The 19,633-nt window shown below is 34.1% G+C and overlaps 1 protein-coding gene across 25 annotated transcripts in view; it reads left to right on the top strand.

Moving 5' to 3' along the window:
• The window catches only part of LOC121427594, a 157,796-nt gene that overhangs the window by 97,672 nt on the left and 40,491 nt on the right, over positions 1-19,633 (top strand). For 21 of the 25 annotated variants that reach the window (XM_041624165.1, XM_041624219.1, XM_041624187.1 and 18 more), the window contains 11 exons: positions 3,453-3,683; positions 5,845-5,940; positions 7,127-7,492; positions 9,341-9,685; positions 10,889-11,005; positions 11,405-11,767; positions 12,893-12,988; positions 14,149-14,252; positions 15,910-15,971; positions 16,155-16,330; positions 16,692-17,054. In XM_041624165.1, the coding sequence (XP_041480099.1) occupies positions 3,453-3,683; positions 5,845-5,940; positions 7,127-7,492; positions 9,341-9,685; positions 10,889-11,005; positions 11,405-11,767; positions 12,893-12,988; positions 14,149-14,252; positions 15,910-15,971; positions 16,155-16,330; positions 16,692-17,054 (2,319 nt within the window). Of the gene's footprint in view, positions 1-2,193; positions 2,290-3,452; positions 3,684-5,844; positions 5,941-7,126; positions 7,493-9,340; positions 9,686-10,888; positions 11,006-11,404; positions 11,768-12,892; positions 12,989-14,148; positions 14,253-15,909; positions 15,972-16,154; positions 16,331-16,691; positions 17,055-19,633 lie in introns of all 25 variants that reach the window. The other 4 variants (XM_041624084.1, XM_041624143.1, XM_041624136.1 and 1 more) reach the window with 4 other exon arrangements.

Genomic DNA, 19,633 nt, shown 5'->3' with positions numbered 1-19,633 from the left:
ACTTTACACTCTCTTAATTTTTTCATAAATCCATACTTTTTGCTCTTTACTAAATGTTACCAGCTTCCCAATTCCAAAAAGAACTCGCCCAAAGAAGAATTTTGAGATTTTCATTGAGTTTGAAAAAGCAGGTCCTGAGCTTTAAAGTAATATGCAGTGCATATCAAAAAAGTTTACACTTAGAAAAAAAATCCTGTAAAATCATACATTTGTAGTATCCTGAAGATTTTTCACATTGTAACATCTGTACAGATCCATTTAAGCAAATGACGATATAACTGTCGAAAAATATTTCCGCTTGATTGAGCACCAGTTACTTTTGAAATGTTAGTGAAAAATGATTTGCGCAGAACATTGAAATAGTTATGCGAATAAAAGTAGACCTTAATCATGAATAACACATGGAATTTAGCTAGTAAAATTGATTTGGAGATATCTTTTACCTTTAAAACTTGTTTCCTTGCCCAAACCACTTCAAGCAGTGCATTGTGTCCCACCCCACCCCCCACACGCCGATGCCATCGTGTCGATATTTGCTTAACACTGAGCTGTAGTTTACATAAAATGGCTTAGTCTTGATTTTCATTTTGTTAATCATTGTCAAGCTTGGGGAAAAGTGTGGAGAAACATGTATTAATTGAAAAATGAAATGTAAACCCACTTTGAATGATAAAAACTTAGTGAAAAAATGCTAGAGATGTCTGATATAAACTTTTGTTCTGATTCAGTTATGTCCTCAGATCCAGCTGGCACAAAAGGGTAAAGGTTGTGTTTACTAGGTGTTGGAAATTAAATTTGGGTGGCAAAATCGTTAGAAAATGTATTTGTTTTATTTAAATGGACTAAAAGTGTAAGGGAAATGTATGAGAAATGTTTCACAGGGTAAGTATGATTTCGCCCTTTCCCTTGACACAGCATACAAACGAGCATTTCTGCGCAAACAGATTTCTGCAAGATTTACGAATATGGACAGTTCTCGCCCAAGTGTAACATTCTGTCAAAACTTTTACTTTCATTGGATAGATGAGACCCAAACTCAAGATTATATGTGAAAAATTACCCACATGTTGTATATTTTTCAATTTGCAGGGTTTTTTCAAAGTGTACATTTTTTTATACGCACTGTACACTAGTAGCTTGTGAAAATTGCTCTACAATTACCTACACAAATGATAGAATGCACAAGAAACTATTAAGAGACAACTTTAAAGAAATAAGTAGAAAGCAATGTTGAAGTTCAGGTTTCACTCAAGTACTGCAAACTTGGTGAAACTTCTAAGCAATCCACATAAACTTGTGTCTAAGATATTCTTGTATTTTGCTTTCCATTCAAGTATATGCTTTCAATTTTGACAGTATTTAGAAGAATAATTTGTCTTCCAGATGAGTTTGTTTTTTTATTTTTGCTTTTTAAAGGCCATACTACTATTTTGGTTTTTCACAGAGAACTCTTCTGGCAACTGTGTGTTTGTTTTGGGGTAGCTGTTCACAAACACACTTGTAGAATGCTGATTATCTTCATAGCATTCCTAACAATTGTAAATGAAAAGTATTTTGCTATCAAAATAAATTGTCTTTTTAATTTTATTTTTTATTTCTTAGGCCTTTTATCTTTTTACTTTTATTTATTCATTTATTAATCTTTTTTTTTTTTTGGGGGGGGCATTATTTGTTGGTGACATTACTTCGACCATAAATAGCATCAAGTTAATTGACTGTTATCAAAAACAAGTTTAAATCACTCATTTTATGAATATTATCTGAAAACACATTGCATTGACTTTGTAAGTGAAAACATGATTTCGAGCAATTTTTGGTCTGACCTGCTTGTACATAATGTTGTGAATTATGTAACCACATACCCAGGCATCACTAATTTTGTCTCTTAAGTGTGCAAGACCTGAAAGTAGAAAGTCAGCTAGAGATGTGGTTGACAGGTGATTTATTGCAAAAGATAGATTATTAGGGTTAAAAAGAATAGATTATTAAGTAAGTTTGTCACATTTCCTCCAATAATCCCCATCTTCTTTTTCAGGTAAATGCCAGATTTCACTCTCATACTGTATCATCATATTCATGCAACTCCTATAAAGTAATCCTTTCATCATTACAGGAAACCTTTCTTCATAGAAAAGAGATCCCCATATTCTCTAAACTTCACCTATCCAAATTGATCTTTTCATATTTTTCCAGTTACTGAATCTTGTGATGGAGACCAGAGAGTTCTGGTAGGATCTAGTTGTGATGGTGTCATAGATTGTTTTGATAATTCAGATGAACTTGGATGTGGTAAGCATGACGAAAATTTTGCGTTTAAGAGCAGTATACCCCAAGTTTCCCTTATCAAATCTCTTCTCTAAACAAGCTTGAAATTTAAATATAGAAACACCTGTTTCTTGTCCTCGGTCCGAAGATAATACACCCCAGCATCATCGGTCACAGCAGGGGGCCACACACGATGGATTGCATTCTGTTGAGTGCATGGAGTTCCATGTATACACGCGTTGATAGAAACTTTTTTCTTCCTTTCTTTCTTTCTTTCTTTTTCTTTCTTTCTTTCTTTCTTTCTTCCTCGAGATCTCTCTCTTCCTTCCTTTCTTTCGTTAAGACTGTATCGTTGCGCGAGTGAACGGCATGCATCCCATATTTTCTTGCTGTACGGACAGAAACTAGATGGGATGCATCGCGGTCCTTGCATGCTAAGCATACCGTAATGTTTATTCCGCATACTTTCCTTATTTCGAGGTCGATTTTCTTCGTTCGAAATTGAAAATGGACTAGTATTGGATGTCTGAATGTAATATGCCTTTGAAAACATGATTAATATCGAATACAATAATTTCATTCGGAAGATCCTTCTACAGGCAGACAAGTCTTACGTAATAGCACAGCTGTTGTTTATCGTTTCGTCCTTGGCTCAACTCTTGTTTAGCTGGCCCGTGGTGGTGAAATCGAGACAAGGGGATTACCTGGCCAAGATGGGTTTATCGGGGTTGGAAAAGTTGTTTGAGATTTGCAAACGCAAAACGGGGTATGCGACCGCAGTTTGCAGTCGCCCAGTAAAAAAAAGATGTACAGCAAACTGATTTCTTGATAGAATTATCACTGGGCAACAAAGCAAAGTAGGTACATTTTACAAATTACTTCTGATATTGACTATTTTGATTATTTCCAAGTATTTCTTTCTTACTTTCTATGAAATCAGACTCAAGCTGTCCCTCAGATGGTGTTCAAACTATTCCTGCCTACATCATGTCTAAAAACTACCCAATGGACTATGATAATAACCTGGACTGTTTTTTTTTTTTCCATAACTTCAGATGCCAGCTGTCCGTTGGATGGTCTTCAAACTATTCCTGCATCAACACCTTTATCCATCATTTCTGACAACTACCCTCTAGCCTATAGCAATTTAATAAAGTGCTTATGGCTTCTCCAAGCTGATGCTAAACATTCTTTAGTCATTGACATCCTTGACTTCACATTGGAAAGTGGATATGACTATCTCTACATTGGACTTGGTCACAATCAATCAACTAATAACTCTGTTGTCCTTGAGCTAACAGGATCTATAAGTCCAACTAGATACTATCTTGGAATGATGTCATATCTTCAATTTGTATCTGATTTTTTGTTTACACAATCTGGGTTCTCATTGAATGTGACATCCATTCCATTTGTATGTAAGTATGTAATGAGTGTATGGCAAATGAACCATCTTCTTCTTGTAAGTGACAATAGATATGAATAAACAAAACATCTCAAATAATCAATAATAAGGGATTTCTGTCCTTTCCTATTTTGTAAACAAAGTAACTTAAATTTCTAATATGTCCATCTTCTTTCACATGAAACCTTAGTGAACAAGATATGAATTACACATGGTCGAGAAAAAGTAGCGTGAAAACGTGCTTAATTATTACCTAGTTATCACACCAGAGCAGTAAACTCTTCCAGTTGGTTTTGATGTTATGATTCATTCCAACTTGTAAAATGTTCCTTGGAATGGTCGGTTGAGTCAGGGTTGGTAGGATGTTGAAGGGGGGGGGTTCCCACTTAAAAAAAACAGGATTCCAAGCCAAAATAGGGGCTTATCTCCTGCACTTAACGCATTTCTGCTCATTCCCACCTGTTCTGCTGTCCTTATGAAATGAAGCAATGAATGAAACGACCAAAAGAAGTTTGAGATACAAATTATTGCTGGAACATTGGATTCCCATTCCAGGCTTAAGGCTTCACCCTAATACGAATGGGTGGGGGACATAATGACACCCCCTCAACGTTTCGTGCAATATTTCTGGAACACAATAATTTGGTTCCGCAAATTTTATGACCCCTTTCTTTGAAGTCTTGCTCAAATGTGGAGATCGAATTTGTGACTTACTGGTAGTTCATGGTTACACCATTTGACTTTACAAAGTCAATGTTAAGCTTAAAATGGCTAATTTTTGTACTTTTTGTACAAAGTCTATGGGAGATAAAATTTGTAAAAGGGGGATTATTTTTAATTCTAATTGGTCTGTTTCATTAATTTATGGTTTGATCTTAATGTGAAATGGGCTGTAATAATTTTCATTGAAAACAAATAATAATAAAAGAAATACATAAGAAAGGCTGACAATTTGACATATAATTACAGAAATAACATTTGGGAAAAAAATAGAATGTGAAGTTAAATTGGCTGTCATATATCAAATAATGTTTTTCACATAGAATGAATATTTTTTTCCTAATAAAAATAATTTTAAAACATTATTTTTCCATGTACTTGTTCGTAGTTGATGTGGTAAGGAATATGTGTACTAAATTCTGAAGCAGTTCTGTGAAGGGCTGGTGGCCGGGATCAGAAGGGAGGCCATTATTGCCCCACTTGGGTCCTCAAAATCATCTTAAGTAGCCCAGTCCTTATAACCCTAAAAGGACTGGGCTATTTGAGATGTATTGAAGACTGGGGGGGGGGGTGGGGGCGCTGAAATTTAGCAAGCACATTCTTTACCACATAGACTACAAGCTAGTGTAATAAAAAATAATTATTTTTTGATTATTATGAATAAAATATGCAAATTTTATATTTTCTTCTTTTTTGCAGATGTCATCTTTGTCATCTAATTAAAAGGTTTCCACAAAGAACAATTGCGAAAGCCAATTTTTTTTCTATATATTTCTTTGGTTTTTTTTCTGTTTTTTCATTTTTTCCAATGGAATTTATTATAGATCATTTAAAAACTAAATTAAACCGTAAAGTAATTAAGTATACCTATAACAACAAAAAATAATCACCCTTTTATGAATTTCATCTCCCATAGGCATTGTTCACAAAATATAAAAATGAGCCATTTTCAGCAAGACATTGCCTCGTAAAAAGACATGTAAGGTCGCAATGGTATACCCACATGTTGCAAATTTTGTCTCAAAAGTTGTGCGAGACTTAAAAAAAAGTCATAAAGTTTTGTTGCGCTATATTTTTGCGTTTCGGAAATATCGTGCCATCATGCCCCCAGCCCCCGTGTCCTTTTAGGGTTAAGGATTCAGAGAAGATAAAAAAAAGCTTGTAATGTGGAAAGAGAGAGAGGGAAAATAAGAGAGAAGGATAAAATTCAAATAGAATAAAAAGAGTTTGTATTACATAAATTCTTTCCTCCAAATGTTCATTGAAATAATTTAAATGGATTCCAGGAATTTTTTTTCATTTTTTTCATCGAAGCGCATAAGCTTGTAGTAGCTGCTGTGGTTTATAATACTGCATTTTATGAGTATGATTCTTGTTATTGCAATGTGAAATTTCGATAAAAGAATTGTTTGAAAATATTTTATGAAAATTAATATTTTTGTCCTTTTTTCCAGTAACTGAATCATGTGATGCAGACCAGAGAGTTCTGGTAGGATCTAATTGTGATGGAGTCATGGATTGTTTTGATAAGTCAGATGAATTTGAATGTGGTAAGTCTTATTATTTTCACATTTCTTAGTTTAGTATTACTATTTGAATTAGCATTTTGTATATAAATAATACATATAGCTTTATTTTTATATTGGTGCAAGAGCTTTTTTAGGGGGAATTTCTTTTAATATTTTTTCCTCTGTCTCTAAAAGGGAATTTGTTTGTTAAAAGAAAGACTGAAATATATTATATGTGCATTAGAAGAGTGGTATGGTTTAGTGCTGTATGATACATCGTAAGAAAACTGGTTATTTCTACTACTCAATCTTTCACCTTGATGAAACTCTTCCACATCAACTTTGCAATTGATTATTATGTTACTCAATGTATATGTTTTCTATGAATTAATTATGCTTATTTATGTACAAAATACTACTGTCCATTATTGACTAAATAAAGTTGCTAGAATACTGTTTATTATTGTGGATATTATTTCTGCAAATTCGTGGTAATAGAATTGGTTGTTTTTCATTGTTTTTAATTTCTTCTGTCTATCTTTGTGTTTTTAACTTTTGATTTTTACCATTTTTTCAATGATTTTCTGTGAGGGCTTGCATGCCTCCGGGCAACAGTGTTGAATTTTACTTTTTGAGCCCTGGCCTATCGAAAACCCTTTTAGTGAAGATGCAAAATGACCTCACAATTTTTGATATTTGTAATATGAAGAGGTCATATACTCATATGATTTTTATATTTTTTATTGTCTTACTCAACTTTTGAGAACAATTTTTTTCCAAAGGTATGCAATATTTTGCAAGAACATATTACACCTGAAATAGCTCAAAATGATGCTCAAGGTGTTAAGTATTTTTACACCCAACTTTGGTTGCTTTTATTTACTATTTTTTGATTTTCCAGCTTATTAAGAATTTGATAGGCTGCCAATTTTTATTTCATTCAGGTAAAAACAATTCTGATTGTATGTCATTGTTGCTTCATTCATGTTTACCTTTAATAATAGTACAACAAAAGTTACTGTTTTTTTTTCTTCTTCTGGAAACAGTACAGGCCACCAGCTGGTGTATTGTCGTACTGCTTGTCAATTACTAGAAGATGGATACAAAAATGTTGTTACGTGTAATTTCAGTCGGAAATTCAATTTAATAATGTCAATGCTGAGCTTAATGACAGCAAAGCGATTCATCAACTGACATTTTGTATCTTTTCTTTTCTTTTGACTATTAGGCACAAGCTGTCCCTCCAACAATAGTATTCAGACTATTCCTTCCTCGATGCCTTACTCCATCATTTCTGACAATTACCCTTTTAATTACAACAATAATTTTGAGTGTTTATGGCTTCTCCAAGCTGCTGCTAACCATTCTTTAGTCATTGATATCCTGGTCTTCACATTGGAAAGTGGATATGACTATCTCTACATTGGACTTGGTCACAATCAATCAACTGATAACTCTGTTGTTCTTGAGCTAACTGGATCTATAGCCCCAACCAGATACTATCTTGGAATCAGGTCATATCTTCAATTTGTATCTGATTTTTCTATTTCACGGTCCGGTTTCTTATTGATTGTGGCATCCATTACATTAGAACGTAAGTAGGCAGGGTTATGTTAAAAATTCAAAGATACTAAGGATGTAACAATTGTTATGAAAATAGTGGTACATGTAGTTGTAGCATTAGTATGAGGAGTACTGCTGTTTTTATCATTGTCATAATATTGGTAATGATATTTAACAAAGCTAGAGTATATATAGGAGTAGTAATAATAGTTAAAGCAGTGACAGCAGCAGTAATACTAGTAGTTGGCTGGGTAGTTTCAGAGTTTTGTTTTGTTTTGGATACATTTGCTTTCAAAAGCACCAAGTGGGATATCACTTACATTGTTTACACATAAACATGTAAAATCAATATATTTTTTTTCCAGCAGAAGGGAGAGAAAAGGATGAGTGAAATCTTCCTCACAAACTATATCATGGTCAGGTTCATTGCTAGGAGTTATTAGTCATGGCACCAATATGAAAGTGGTTCCTTTTTTTCTTTGAGAAGTCAAGATTTACTCTTTTCTTTATTCAATGTACATGAAGTACATGTGTGGTCTATTTTGGTCAAATTATTAATACCATTAGAATTTGTTGTGTTATTATCTGCCCTGGGGAGTACAAAAAGGAATCATGCCACTGTTTTGCCGAAGCCGCTTTCAGTTTTCTCTTCAGTCTGGACTTATTAGTCCCAAAATCGTACTTTTTAAACTTATTTTTCAATTTTGGTTTAACATGATGGAAATGCATGTCATAATGTAATACATGCATCCTCAACATGATATAAAATATTTCTATGTGTTTTGCTGTTTCTTATGATGTAGAATTAGTGTAAATTAAGCTTTTTAATTTGATGTTGAATGTATTTTTATGTAAATATTTGTAAAGGGTTATGCAATTTGCTGTAGATACCCAGATGTAATAAACTGTTTTAAATAAATTGAATTATAAAACAAAAATAATGGGTTTCAGTTTTGTTGGAAAATAAGAAGAATGAGTTAAAAAAAATGATTTGCAATGCTATACTACATTAGTAAATAGTGCAATAAATTCACATGACAAGGAAGCCCATCAAACACTACAAGTTTGCTTCACAAGATTTCCTTTCTAAATGTTCAGCTAACAGTTATCACTGTCTAAATTACAAAGAATATTATACCATGTGGATGGTTAACTGCTAAAATAATTCAACACAGGGTTTATGGGTGAACGCACAAATTGTTAAAGGTTTAAAGAAAAATTGCAAAAGCCAAATGTTTCCTTATGTATTTCCTTGTTTCATTTATTTCTTCTTTTTTTCTCTTTTATTTCCTTTTTTTAAATGTAAATTATTACAGACCAATTAAGAACTAAATTGAACGCTCGATTGATTAAGCAGACTGAGTATATGGAAACTAATCACCCTTTTTAAGTTTTCAAAGAAATATTGCATGAAGAGCGGAGGGTTGCATCATGGCGCCCCCTTTCCTTTTCGGGTAAATGACAAGATTTTCACATGGTTACTGAGCTTCAAATCAGCTTGTGATCAACTTGATCATGATTGAGGCAGTTATAAGAGTCACTAGTTTGTTAAACTCAATTTAGGTCTTTAAGAACAAACTTGCAGTTTGGCCAAATATTTGTTTATTGAGTGTTTTATAATTAAATCAGTGTTTCATTTCTAGATTTAATGCTTAAAATGTCATTGGACATTGGTGTATTGATTCACATAAATGCTTCATGCAAACTCTCATTTAATTTGTATTTGATAAAATGTATTTAGTCTTTATACATCAGAGACCAGTGAAAATAATGACTCAATCAAATTTTGTTTTGAATTGGATTCATACCGTCAAACGCTTCAAAGTATTTAAAAATATATAGATGTTTAACAGTTCAATTTGTTTCAATCCCAATCCAGCTAATATTTCACTCTCAGCTGGAGAAATGTACAATCTGTCATCACCTGGATATCCTTCCAACTATGACAACAATCTTAACCTGGTATGGACCATATTAGCACCTTCAGATTATCGCATCATTATATACACAACAAGCATCAGCACAGAACTTGAATATGATTTTCTGTATATTGGCAAGGGATTGACCTTTGACCTCAACAATCTCTTAATAGAGTTTACAGGGTATTATGATAGGAGTTTAGAAGTTCTTCTGCCTGGGAATAAAGCTTTTGTCAGCTTCACTAGTGACTCCAGTAATACAAGACAGGGATTCTTCCTTGAATTGTCAACTTCTGATCAACCAGGTAGGTTAGAGGAGGTGTACATGTACATGTATGTTAATGCATGAGAAAAAAAATATGTCAAGAATATTAAAGACAACATATAATTTTGTAGTTATATGTATCAGATGTCATTTTCTTCTTCTGAATAGACTAAACTTGTGGGACTAACTATCAAGCATTCTGTCAATCTTGACTATTGAAAGTTTGCAAACTTTGAACGCAATCATGAAGTTTATTTTAATTGAGCAAATTATGGTGTGTTTATGCTTCCATTGCGTAGACAGAATCAACATATTTCAGATGTCGTTACAAAATGCCAATAACAAATGTGGTTATGGGAGTGCTGTTTATGCTTGATTTTTTAGAGGTGGAATCTGCAGCTGGCTTCGTAATTTTTGTTGAGCAGTAAAGCGAGGTTAAATCGGGCATGCCTTTTTTCTAATTTTAGATTAGATGTTAATTATGCTCAACTATCATTTTGATTTTAACTTTTGATCGATCTTTAAGTAATTTAATAGAGCTTGTTTGGAAATAAGGAAGAGTTTACTTCTGTTCTTAACACATGAAGAAAAATCTGATGAATTACCTCAACATTTTTGGCTGCTAACTGCAGCCTTCCTGCGTAATGACCGATGTGACCTGATTTGACCTATTGACATAATAAATGATCAACGGGTCATAGAATATTCACTGAGGACCAGATTCCTTGGACATTTAGTTCCTCTTCCTTGGAGTATTGCAACACAATAATATTGAATCGTCTGGACATCACATAACAAGGTACAAGTGCTGGACAGGTAGCTGCGGTACTTTTAGAGAGGTGTGAGAGAAGCGATCTTCATCTAGGCGTTCAAACCTTCTCCCAAAAGGGACGGAGGGTGATAAAAGCTTCCATGTGTCTACATTTTTATCATCGATCACTACGTCATTAGGTCATATTGGTTCACATCAGTTATCTCTAAGGAAAGGGCCATTAGCAGCCCAAATTTTTTAGGTAATTCTTTGGATTTTTTTTATGTGTTGAGAACAAATGTGAACTTTCTCCACATGTTTTTGGCAAAGGGTACTAAAAAGGAAGCGTGATAGTATTAGAAACCTGCATAAACTAATTCTGTACCATGTTACAATTCAAAGTTTTTTCTGAGAATGAAGGCCTATAATTGTACATGTACACTATTATTTTTATTATTGTGGTACATGTATATATGTTATTTTTTGTTTCAGCCGGTGATTGTGGGAATTCTCTTATGTCCTGTAACTCATCAGATGTCTGTATTTCTGCCTCAGCATTTTGTGATGGTCTATCTGGTTGCATTAATGAAGATGATGAGATAAATTGTGGTATGTAGAATAGTTTATGACAAAATCATTCTTTATGTCATCTTTAGTACATTCTTGCTTCCGATATCCTTGTGAACTCACCAGGCAATTGTGATATAATTCAGTTCTTTTTTTCATTTTTACCATTTCAGCTACTGTAATAAGAGTTATAAGATAATCCAGAGACGAATATGTAGGAACTAGGATCCAAATAAATGAAAAGAAGATGGATGAAGTGATTGCAGGCATTCTAAAAAACAAAGAAACAAATTGTATACGAATAAGAGAGGAGATGAAGCTATCAATGAATCAAAGCTTAGTTATTTTACTATTTATTTTGTGTGTACAGGTATGCTTGTATTGGTTTATTTGTTTAGGTCTTATAATAATCCTATTTATAATTTTTTTCCATAACTTCAGATGCCAGCTGTCCGTCGGATGGTCTTCAAACTATTCCTGCATCAACACCTTTATCCATCATTTCTGACAACTACCCTCTAGCCTATAGCAATTTAATAAAGTGCTTATGGCTTCTCCAAGCTGAAGATAACCATTCCCTGGTCATTGACATCCTTGACTTCACATTGGAAAATGGATATGACTACCTCTACATTGGACTTGGACACAATCGATTAGATGAGAACTCTGTTATCCTTGAGCTTACTGGATCTATAACTCCAACAAGGTACTATCTTGGAATGCAGACATATCTCTACTTTGTCACAGATTCTTCACAGACGCGATCTGGGTTCTCATTGAATATCACATCTATTCCGTTCGAATGTAAGTATGGAAAGATTTTGTTTTCAAATCAATAATCTTCTCTAAAGTGACAGTTGATAAAAGTACACAGAACATGTCAAATAATCAATGGTGACAAGGTCTTTAGCTTTAATAAAAACGTTGGTAATGTTAACTACACTTGAGTAACATCAAACGTTGGAATGTTACAAATGCTATGCAGTCATTAAATGAATAAGAATATGGCCTTTTTCTTCTATTAGGATTTTAAAAGTAAATGTCAGAAGTTGCATTTAAAGTAGGCCCATTTAATATCCTTTCTCTATACCTTGAAAGGAGCTGGGCAACATTTACCCATCTTACAGCTTTTCAGATCAACTATAGATACCTATGAATTTAAGATACAGTGTAAGAATGTAGTGATCGAGGCTGAAACGATGGATCCATATCACTATTTCTAACTTAAGTAAACTCAGATTACCCTAACTTGTTAATAGTAAGCTTTCGATTGTCTGCGACTGCAACGCAGTCCTAGTTCACGGGAAGTGGTGGCACCGCTCGTTCAGTATCACGTTCGTACATTGATGAAAACAGTTTCGGTTTAAGTCGACGTACCAGGCCACAGCATTTACCAGTATGATAGTGAGCGGGCCGTGGACGATGCTCGGCCAGAGAATCGGGCGTAGCATCACGCTACGAACCAGTGGGGTGACTGTGGGTGCAACATTTGCACTCTTGCACAATAAGCCGAAAAAACAGTTGTTTATAGATAGAGCATCAATTACCTATCGGATATGTAGTGTCTGAAAACAGGACACACTAAATGTAATGGAAAAGGTAGTGACATATAGTAATTTGCAGTTTTCCAGTTTTTCCGCTCGTTTGAGCACACCCTCAAATACGAGTCTGAGATTTGGGCAGTGAACGAGAAGGCTCGTCACAGATATCTTCGCGCATGCGCAGCGCTCATGTCATACGTCCACATGGCTTGTCACAGAAAATGAAAGGTTCTATGATAAAAGAAGTAGGGATATAGTTTGTAAATTCACTCTTTCTAAATTCCTTATTGTCATACGTCCACATGGCTTGTCACAGAAAACGAAAGGGTCTATGAGAAAAGAAGTAGGGATATAGTTTGTAAATTCACTCTTTCTCATTTTTCTATAGTAACTGAATCTTGTGATGTAGACCAGAGAGTTCCAATAGGATCTGATTGTGATGGAGTAATAGATTGTTTTGATAATTCAGATGAACTTGGATGTGGTAAGTTTAAAATACCAACTTTACAACTTTGGCTCATGTTTGCATATGGGAATGGTGTTGTTTTCATCAGATTGGGTCAAAGGTCTCACACATGAATAAATGAAAGAAAAATTGCCCTTACGAAAATAAGAAGACTGTACAATTCAAAGGTTATAACTTGCTCTCTGATGTAGGGGTTAAAAGGATCTGGTTATATTTAGCAGTCATAAGTTCTGAACTTGTAGAGGTCAATCTACACATAGATGTTTTAACACTGTCACAACATGCTCATGTTATAGATCTATTAGCAAAATAAAAAGACTTGACAATTCAAAGGTTAAAACTTGCTCTCTGATGTAGGGGTTAAAAGGGATCTGGTTATATTTAGCAGTCATAAGTTCTGCACTTGTAGAGGTCAATAAACACATGAATAGTTCAACAATGGTACAAACCTGCTTGTTATTCATATGATCCATGTGACATTGATGATGTCTTCAGATTTTTGGTCACAGGTCATCAAGAATGAAAATGGCTCGTATTTTGTATAACTTGATAGATATAATAAATCAATCAAACATGTTTTGTTCATGCCTTTTAGGCTGATAATCTGATTGGATATCCTGAAAGTAGTGTGCAAATTTAAATATTAAATTTGTCCCCCCAAAATGTAGCCCTGTTAGAGATGTGAATTTTTTCTGCTTGAGTTGAGAAAATGATTGATTTCAAATTGAAATTGGCTGTATCTCTTGGCTTATAGAATGTGTATTGCAATAGAACTTTGTATACAGTAGGCAATTTTATGAATTATTCAAATTCATTGAATATCTGACCCAGCCCAATATTCTAACTTTTTATTCCACTTCACTAACTGGACAATCTATAATAATTTGAGAGTAATACAAGAAGACAAATCATTTCAGGATTGTCACACATATAAAAGGAATGGAGATACATACTTTATACAATTGCTTGTAATAGTACTCTTGAATCATATTTTACTTAATTCATTTGGTTCTGTAGTAGTGAAGCACTTTGAAGTTTGGGTGTTTAATGTCAATATCTGGAAATGGCAGTAGATTTTTAATTTGCTCTTTATAAAATGACTAGTAGTAATATTGATGAATGTGTTTTAACCAAAATCTTTCACAGTATGACCATGATTGTTGAACTTTTTATTTCAGTTTCAATCGATGGATCATTTATGATTGCTGGTATGTTTTCATCTGATCTGAATGACCCCTCTACAGTACTCTACCAGAATACATCTTCAAGCATTATCAATGGTGTAAGTTTAACAGGATGATACATATTCTCATTTTGAGTGAAATAGAAAAGATTCTAATGAAATAACAAACAATCACTTGCTCTAAAGACATTTGAATACTTTAGTTTATGGATAAAAGTTCTATGGTCATTTAGGGGGTACATCCAGATATATGGAGCACGAAATGGTTAGCTACACATACATTTCGTTATCACATTCTGTAAAGCATTTTTACTGTCCAAATAATACCTCTATGTTGTTTGAAGGTTTGCATGGTGGCATGTACAATTGCTGATGTGGTTTACGGTACACCATGTGGAGTGTTATAGAAGCAGTGGATAGAAGAAGAGAAGGAAGTGGATAGGCGAGAAAGTGGAGATTTGAGAATAGAGTATTCTTTCTTGAGAATAGTCCTGAAAAGGACTGTAAACCAGAAGGAATGTTGAGTGAGAACAGCTTGAGTAGTAGAGCTGATGAGGAGATGCTGGCTTGCGTCGGCGAGTAGAGATGATGAGTAGCAGTGAGTATGAGGACAGGTTGACTGTCCGTCTTCAAGAGTGAAGACGGACAGTCAACCTGTCCGAAACGTCAAGTCTCTCTACTACTCATCATCTCTACTCGCCGACGCAAGCCAGCATCTCCTCATCAGCTCTACTACTCAAGCTGTTCTCACTCAACATTCCTTCTGGTTTACAGTCCTTTTCAGGACTATTCTCAAGAAAGAATACTCTATTCTCAAATCTCCACTTTCTCGCCTATCCACTTCCTTCTCTTCTTCTATCCACTGCTTCTATAACACTCCACATGGTGTACCGTAAACCACATCAGCAATAATACCTCTATGTTTTCGATTTTTGTCATTTTAAACAATGGTCTGTTAATGAAAATGCATCCAATATATTCTCTACAACAGACCTTTGTTAATTTCTACTTTGTTTCTTTAAGGTGACTACTGGATAATGAATGATCTTCATACATGTATTACATGACTGTGTACATTACTTTGAATATGAGACTCTGTCTTTTGCATGAAAAATAATCAAGTAAATTTGTAACATCTCAGTTCTATAATAATAAAATTATTATAGAATGGGTAATATAGGAGTGCCTTGAGTACCTACCAAGGTGGATATGTGCGCAATACAAATACCCTATATTATTATTATTATCATTCTACGAGAATGGCAAGTTAAAATGTAGGTCTCCTTCTTATAGAGAGTTCCTTTTTTAAACAAAACCACTTTAATTCATGTTTAGAATGCATGCCATGCTGTATAATTATTGAATTATTTAATCTTATTGCAATCTGTTCTTTTCAATGACCATATTGTATATTATTAGTTGAGATATTTATGTGAGGCGCATAGAGACTTCACATATTATTCACTATAAAAATGTAATTTTATCATTATTATTGATGGCAACATGTTTGGCATTGGTTAATAATTAAGACTGGTAGGGGTTGGGATTAAACTCTGAAACTATAAAATATTTTGATTAGTTTGTGTTGAAAGCCAGTTATGTAGAATTTTCCCACTCAATATATTGTGTTTTCAAGTTCATTGATGTTTTTTTTTGTAATCATAAGGTTGTGACTGGAATGGATATTTGCTTTAAAAATGAAGTTATTCCTAGTTGGCTTGTGATATTATCCTTATTGTATTATTTTCCATGACAGATGGATACTGTCTTTGAATCACTAGGACCTCTGTATTTTGGAGCAATGGTCACAGGTTTCAGGTATGTAAACTGTACTGCGGTACATTTAGTAAGATACTGAATATGATGTAACCAACCCAAATAACATACATGAAAAAAATTGCTCTCCTTTTTAAGACTTTATGCTTTTGGTTATGCAATAAAATGATTTTTTTTATGAATATAACTATATCCAGAGAGATTATTGGGTTTTTTTTCTTCAAGGAATGGAAGCATCACTACACACTTCCAAGTTCAACTGAATAGTTTGATAGAAAGCAATGATACCAATCCTTTGATGGCTACTCAACAACTGATCAGTGATTCTATCAAGAATGGAGTAAGGAATGGGGTATTTGGAATCTTGCCTGTCATTAATGGATCTCTTGTTATATATCAAGGTATTCAATCTATCTTTGTTAAGTATTTCTCCACATGGTACTGTCTGTTCATATTAAGAATATTTATGACACAGTGTTTCTCTTTGATTCTCTTACACTTCATTAACACTGTTCCATAACACTTCTCCTCACAATATGTGACATATAACATCACAAACCGACTTGTTCCTATTGTAAGAAGTCCTGCAACTTTTTTAGTTTAGATAATTTGCGATACCTATCATGCTTTTATGTAGATGAAGATTATAGTTAGACCTTTTGAAATAATGTCAGGTATTTTAGATCAACTCCAGATGGGCTTTTTCCAAACAAAATATATTTTGTTATTATTATATTTTTTTTTTACTTTCTCTGAAATCAGACTCAAGCTGTCCCTCAGATAGTGTTCAAACTGTTCCTGCCTCCATGCCTTACTACATCATTTCTGAAAACTACCCAATGGACTATGAAAATAATCTGAACTGTTTGTGGCTTCTCCAAGCTGATGCTAACCATTCTTTAGTCATTGACATCCTTGACTTCACATTGGAAAGTGGATATGACTATCTCTACATTGGACTTGGTCACAATCAATCAACTAATAACTCTGTTGTTCTTGAGCTAACAGGATCTATAGCTCCTACAAGATACTATCTTGGAATGAAGTCATATTTGCAATTTGTATCTGATTCATCTGATTCACGATTTGGGTTCTTATTGAATGTGACATCAATTCCATTTGAATGTAAGTATGAAGAGAGTCCTATCTATTTCTAATGGTGATTTTTTGTAAAATTGTGATTTATATCTTAATCTTGTATGAGGTTTCTTTGAAATATAACTTTTAACCTTGATAATCCCTGGGTATTTTCACCCTTAAGATCTTGGCTATGGATTGCGTGATAGTGATAAAAATTTGCATGAGGGTGGAGAATGATATAATCTCTGTAATGGCATACATATGTAGGTATATTTTATTAAAAAATTATATATTTTACTTTACATGAATTAATTCTCTTAATTTTTTCATAAATCCATACTTTTTGCTCTTTACTAAATGTTACCAGCTTCCCAATTCCCAAAAAAAAACTCGCCCAAAGATGAATTTTGAGATTTTCATTGAGTTTGAAAAAGCAGGTCCTGAGCTTTAAAGTAACATGTAGTGCGTATCAAAAAAATTTACAATTAGAAAAAATCCTGTAAAATTATACAATTGTAATATCCTGAAGATTTTTCCACATTGTAGCATCTGTACAGATCTATTCAAGCAAATGACGATAATACTGTCAAAAAATATTTCCACTTGAGTGAGCACCAGTTACTTTTGAAAAGTTAGTGAAAAATTATTTGCGCAGAACATTGAAATATTTATTCGAATAAAAGTAGACCTTAATCATGAATTTAGCTAGTAAAATTGATTTGAAGATATCTTTTACCTTTTTAACTTGTTTCCTTGCCCAAACCACTTCAAGCAATGCATGTGTGTCCCACCCCACTCCCCCATGCACACACCGATGCCATCCTGTAGATATTTGCTTTACACTGAGCTGTGGTTTTGGGGTAGCTGTTCACAAACATACTTGTAGAATGCTGATTATCTTCATAGCAATCCTAACAGTTGTAAATGAAAAGTATTTTGCTATCTAAATAAATTGTCTTTTTAATTTTATTTTTGATTTCTTAGGCCTTTTATCTTTTTACTTTTATTTATTCATTTATTAATCTTTTTTTTTTGGGGGGGGCATTATTCGTTGGTGACATTACTTCGACCATAAATAGCATCAAGTTAATTGATTTACTTCAATAACTCCATACATCTACTTGATTTGCTAGTTCAGCCCTCTGGACTGCCATACCCGAATAGAACTCCCAAGGATTTAAAAAGCGCGAGCGCGCCCTCTCCCGTTCAGGCTTACTACCCATGATCACCGCGCAATTAGCGTCCATCTTCCTCTTTTGCTTTCGGCAAGCCACCTGTCAAGACGTGCTCAGATAAGTCTCCTAAGAGCTCAAATCTTTTTGAGCTTTGGTATATTATTTTCGCTTATCTGTGGTGCATTCTCCCTTTTAATTTCAATCTTTCCATTTGTGTGTAAGATTGTGTTCAGAATTTACACTTGGCGTGACTTTTTAGACGTGTTTTTGGTGACACTTAAATTGTTTTTCTAACGTTTGAGTTCTCGTCGCGCCGCATCGCTAGCGCGTTCGCGAGGCACCGGGCTTGGCCTGCCTACGTGGCAGCAAGCCTTCACCACCTGTCATGGTTATTGTTCTTCACGTTCAAAGCGTGGTGGCTTTTGGTGCCGTTTTTGAATTAAATTCTAGACAGCCTCTACACTTTGTTGTCGAGGGTGTTATTGTTATTTCTTTTTGCAGGTTGGGATCTTCAACTCTGTTCCTTCCTTGCTTTCTGGAATTGATTTATTAAGATTTTCGATTGATTATTGATTGATTAATTCTTCAATTCTCTTTCCTTTCTGTTCTGAATAAATTTCTTAATTGATATTTTATTCACAGGCGGATCTTAAAGCTCAATTCCTTTTTCCTTTTGTTCTGAATAAATTTCTTGATTGATATTTTATTCACAGGCGGATCTTAAAGCTCAATTCCTTTTCCTTCTGTACTGAATAAAATTCTTGATTAATATTTTATTCACAGACGCTTCGGGGATTGTTTAATTCGGCTTACGCAATTATACCTGATGATTGTTTGGTTATTCAATCCCCCCTAAAAAAAAAAAAAAAAAAATTTTGTTCTTTACAGGTGGGGTCTCCTTCCTGTTAGAAATTTTTTTGACCTGTCCCGGAATTGTTTTCTTCGTTCAATTCCCTCTTCCCTCCTAGTCTTATATATTTTTTTATTTCGACAGGCGGGCTCTACGATTCCCTTTGAGGATTTACTGTGTCGTTCTTCCTCTTGGAATCGTTACTAGAGACGTTCCTCCTTCCTCCTGTTCTGAATTTCTTTACCTTTCCACAGGAGGTTACTTTTTTTTTTTCCTCTTGGAAATTATTGTAAAATTTCTCTTATCTGGAATTATTTGTCTCTCAATCCCTTTTCTTCCTGCTCTGAAATGCTTGTTTTTGTGTTTCTTCGCAGGTGGAAACTTCGTTCTCTTCTGAACTTGCATTCATTTTTGAATTTTTGTTTCGAATTTTTCCTTCGGGCACAAAAAAGAGAATATAGTAGGGGAACCTTGTAGGAGTTTCTTTTTTCAAAGTCTCCGACCTCCTTTTTATTTTCTTACAGGCAGATACCTAAACTATTCTTATGTTCTTCTTCCTCCCTACCCCTCCCCTCTTGTTTTGTTCTGTTTGCTCAAAC

Source organism: Lytechinus variegatus, chromosome 1 (genome assembly GCF_018143015.1).
Source record: "Lytechinus variegatus isolate NC3 chromosome 1, Lvar_3.0, whole genome shotgun sequence".
Lineage (NCBI taxonomy): Eukaryota > Metazoa > Echinodermata > Echinoidea > Temnopleuroida > Toxopneustidae > Lytechinus > Lytechinus variegatus.
The sequence above is the reverse complement of the archived record's forward strand: the minus strand, read 5'-3'. Positions and strand labels throughout refer to the sequence as shown.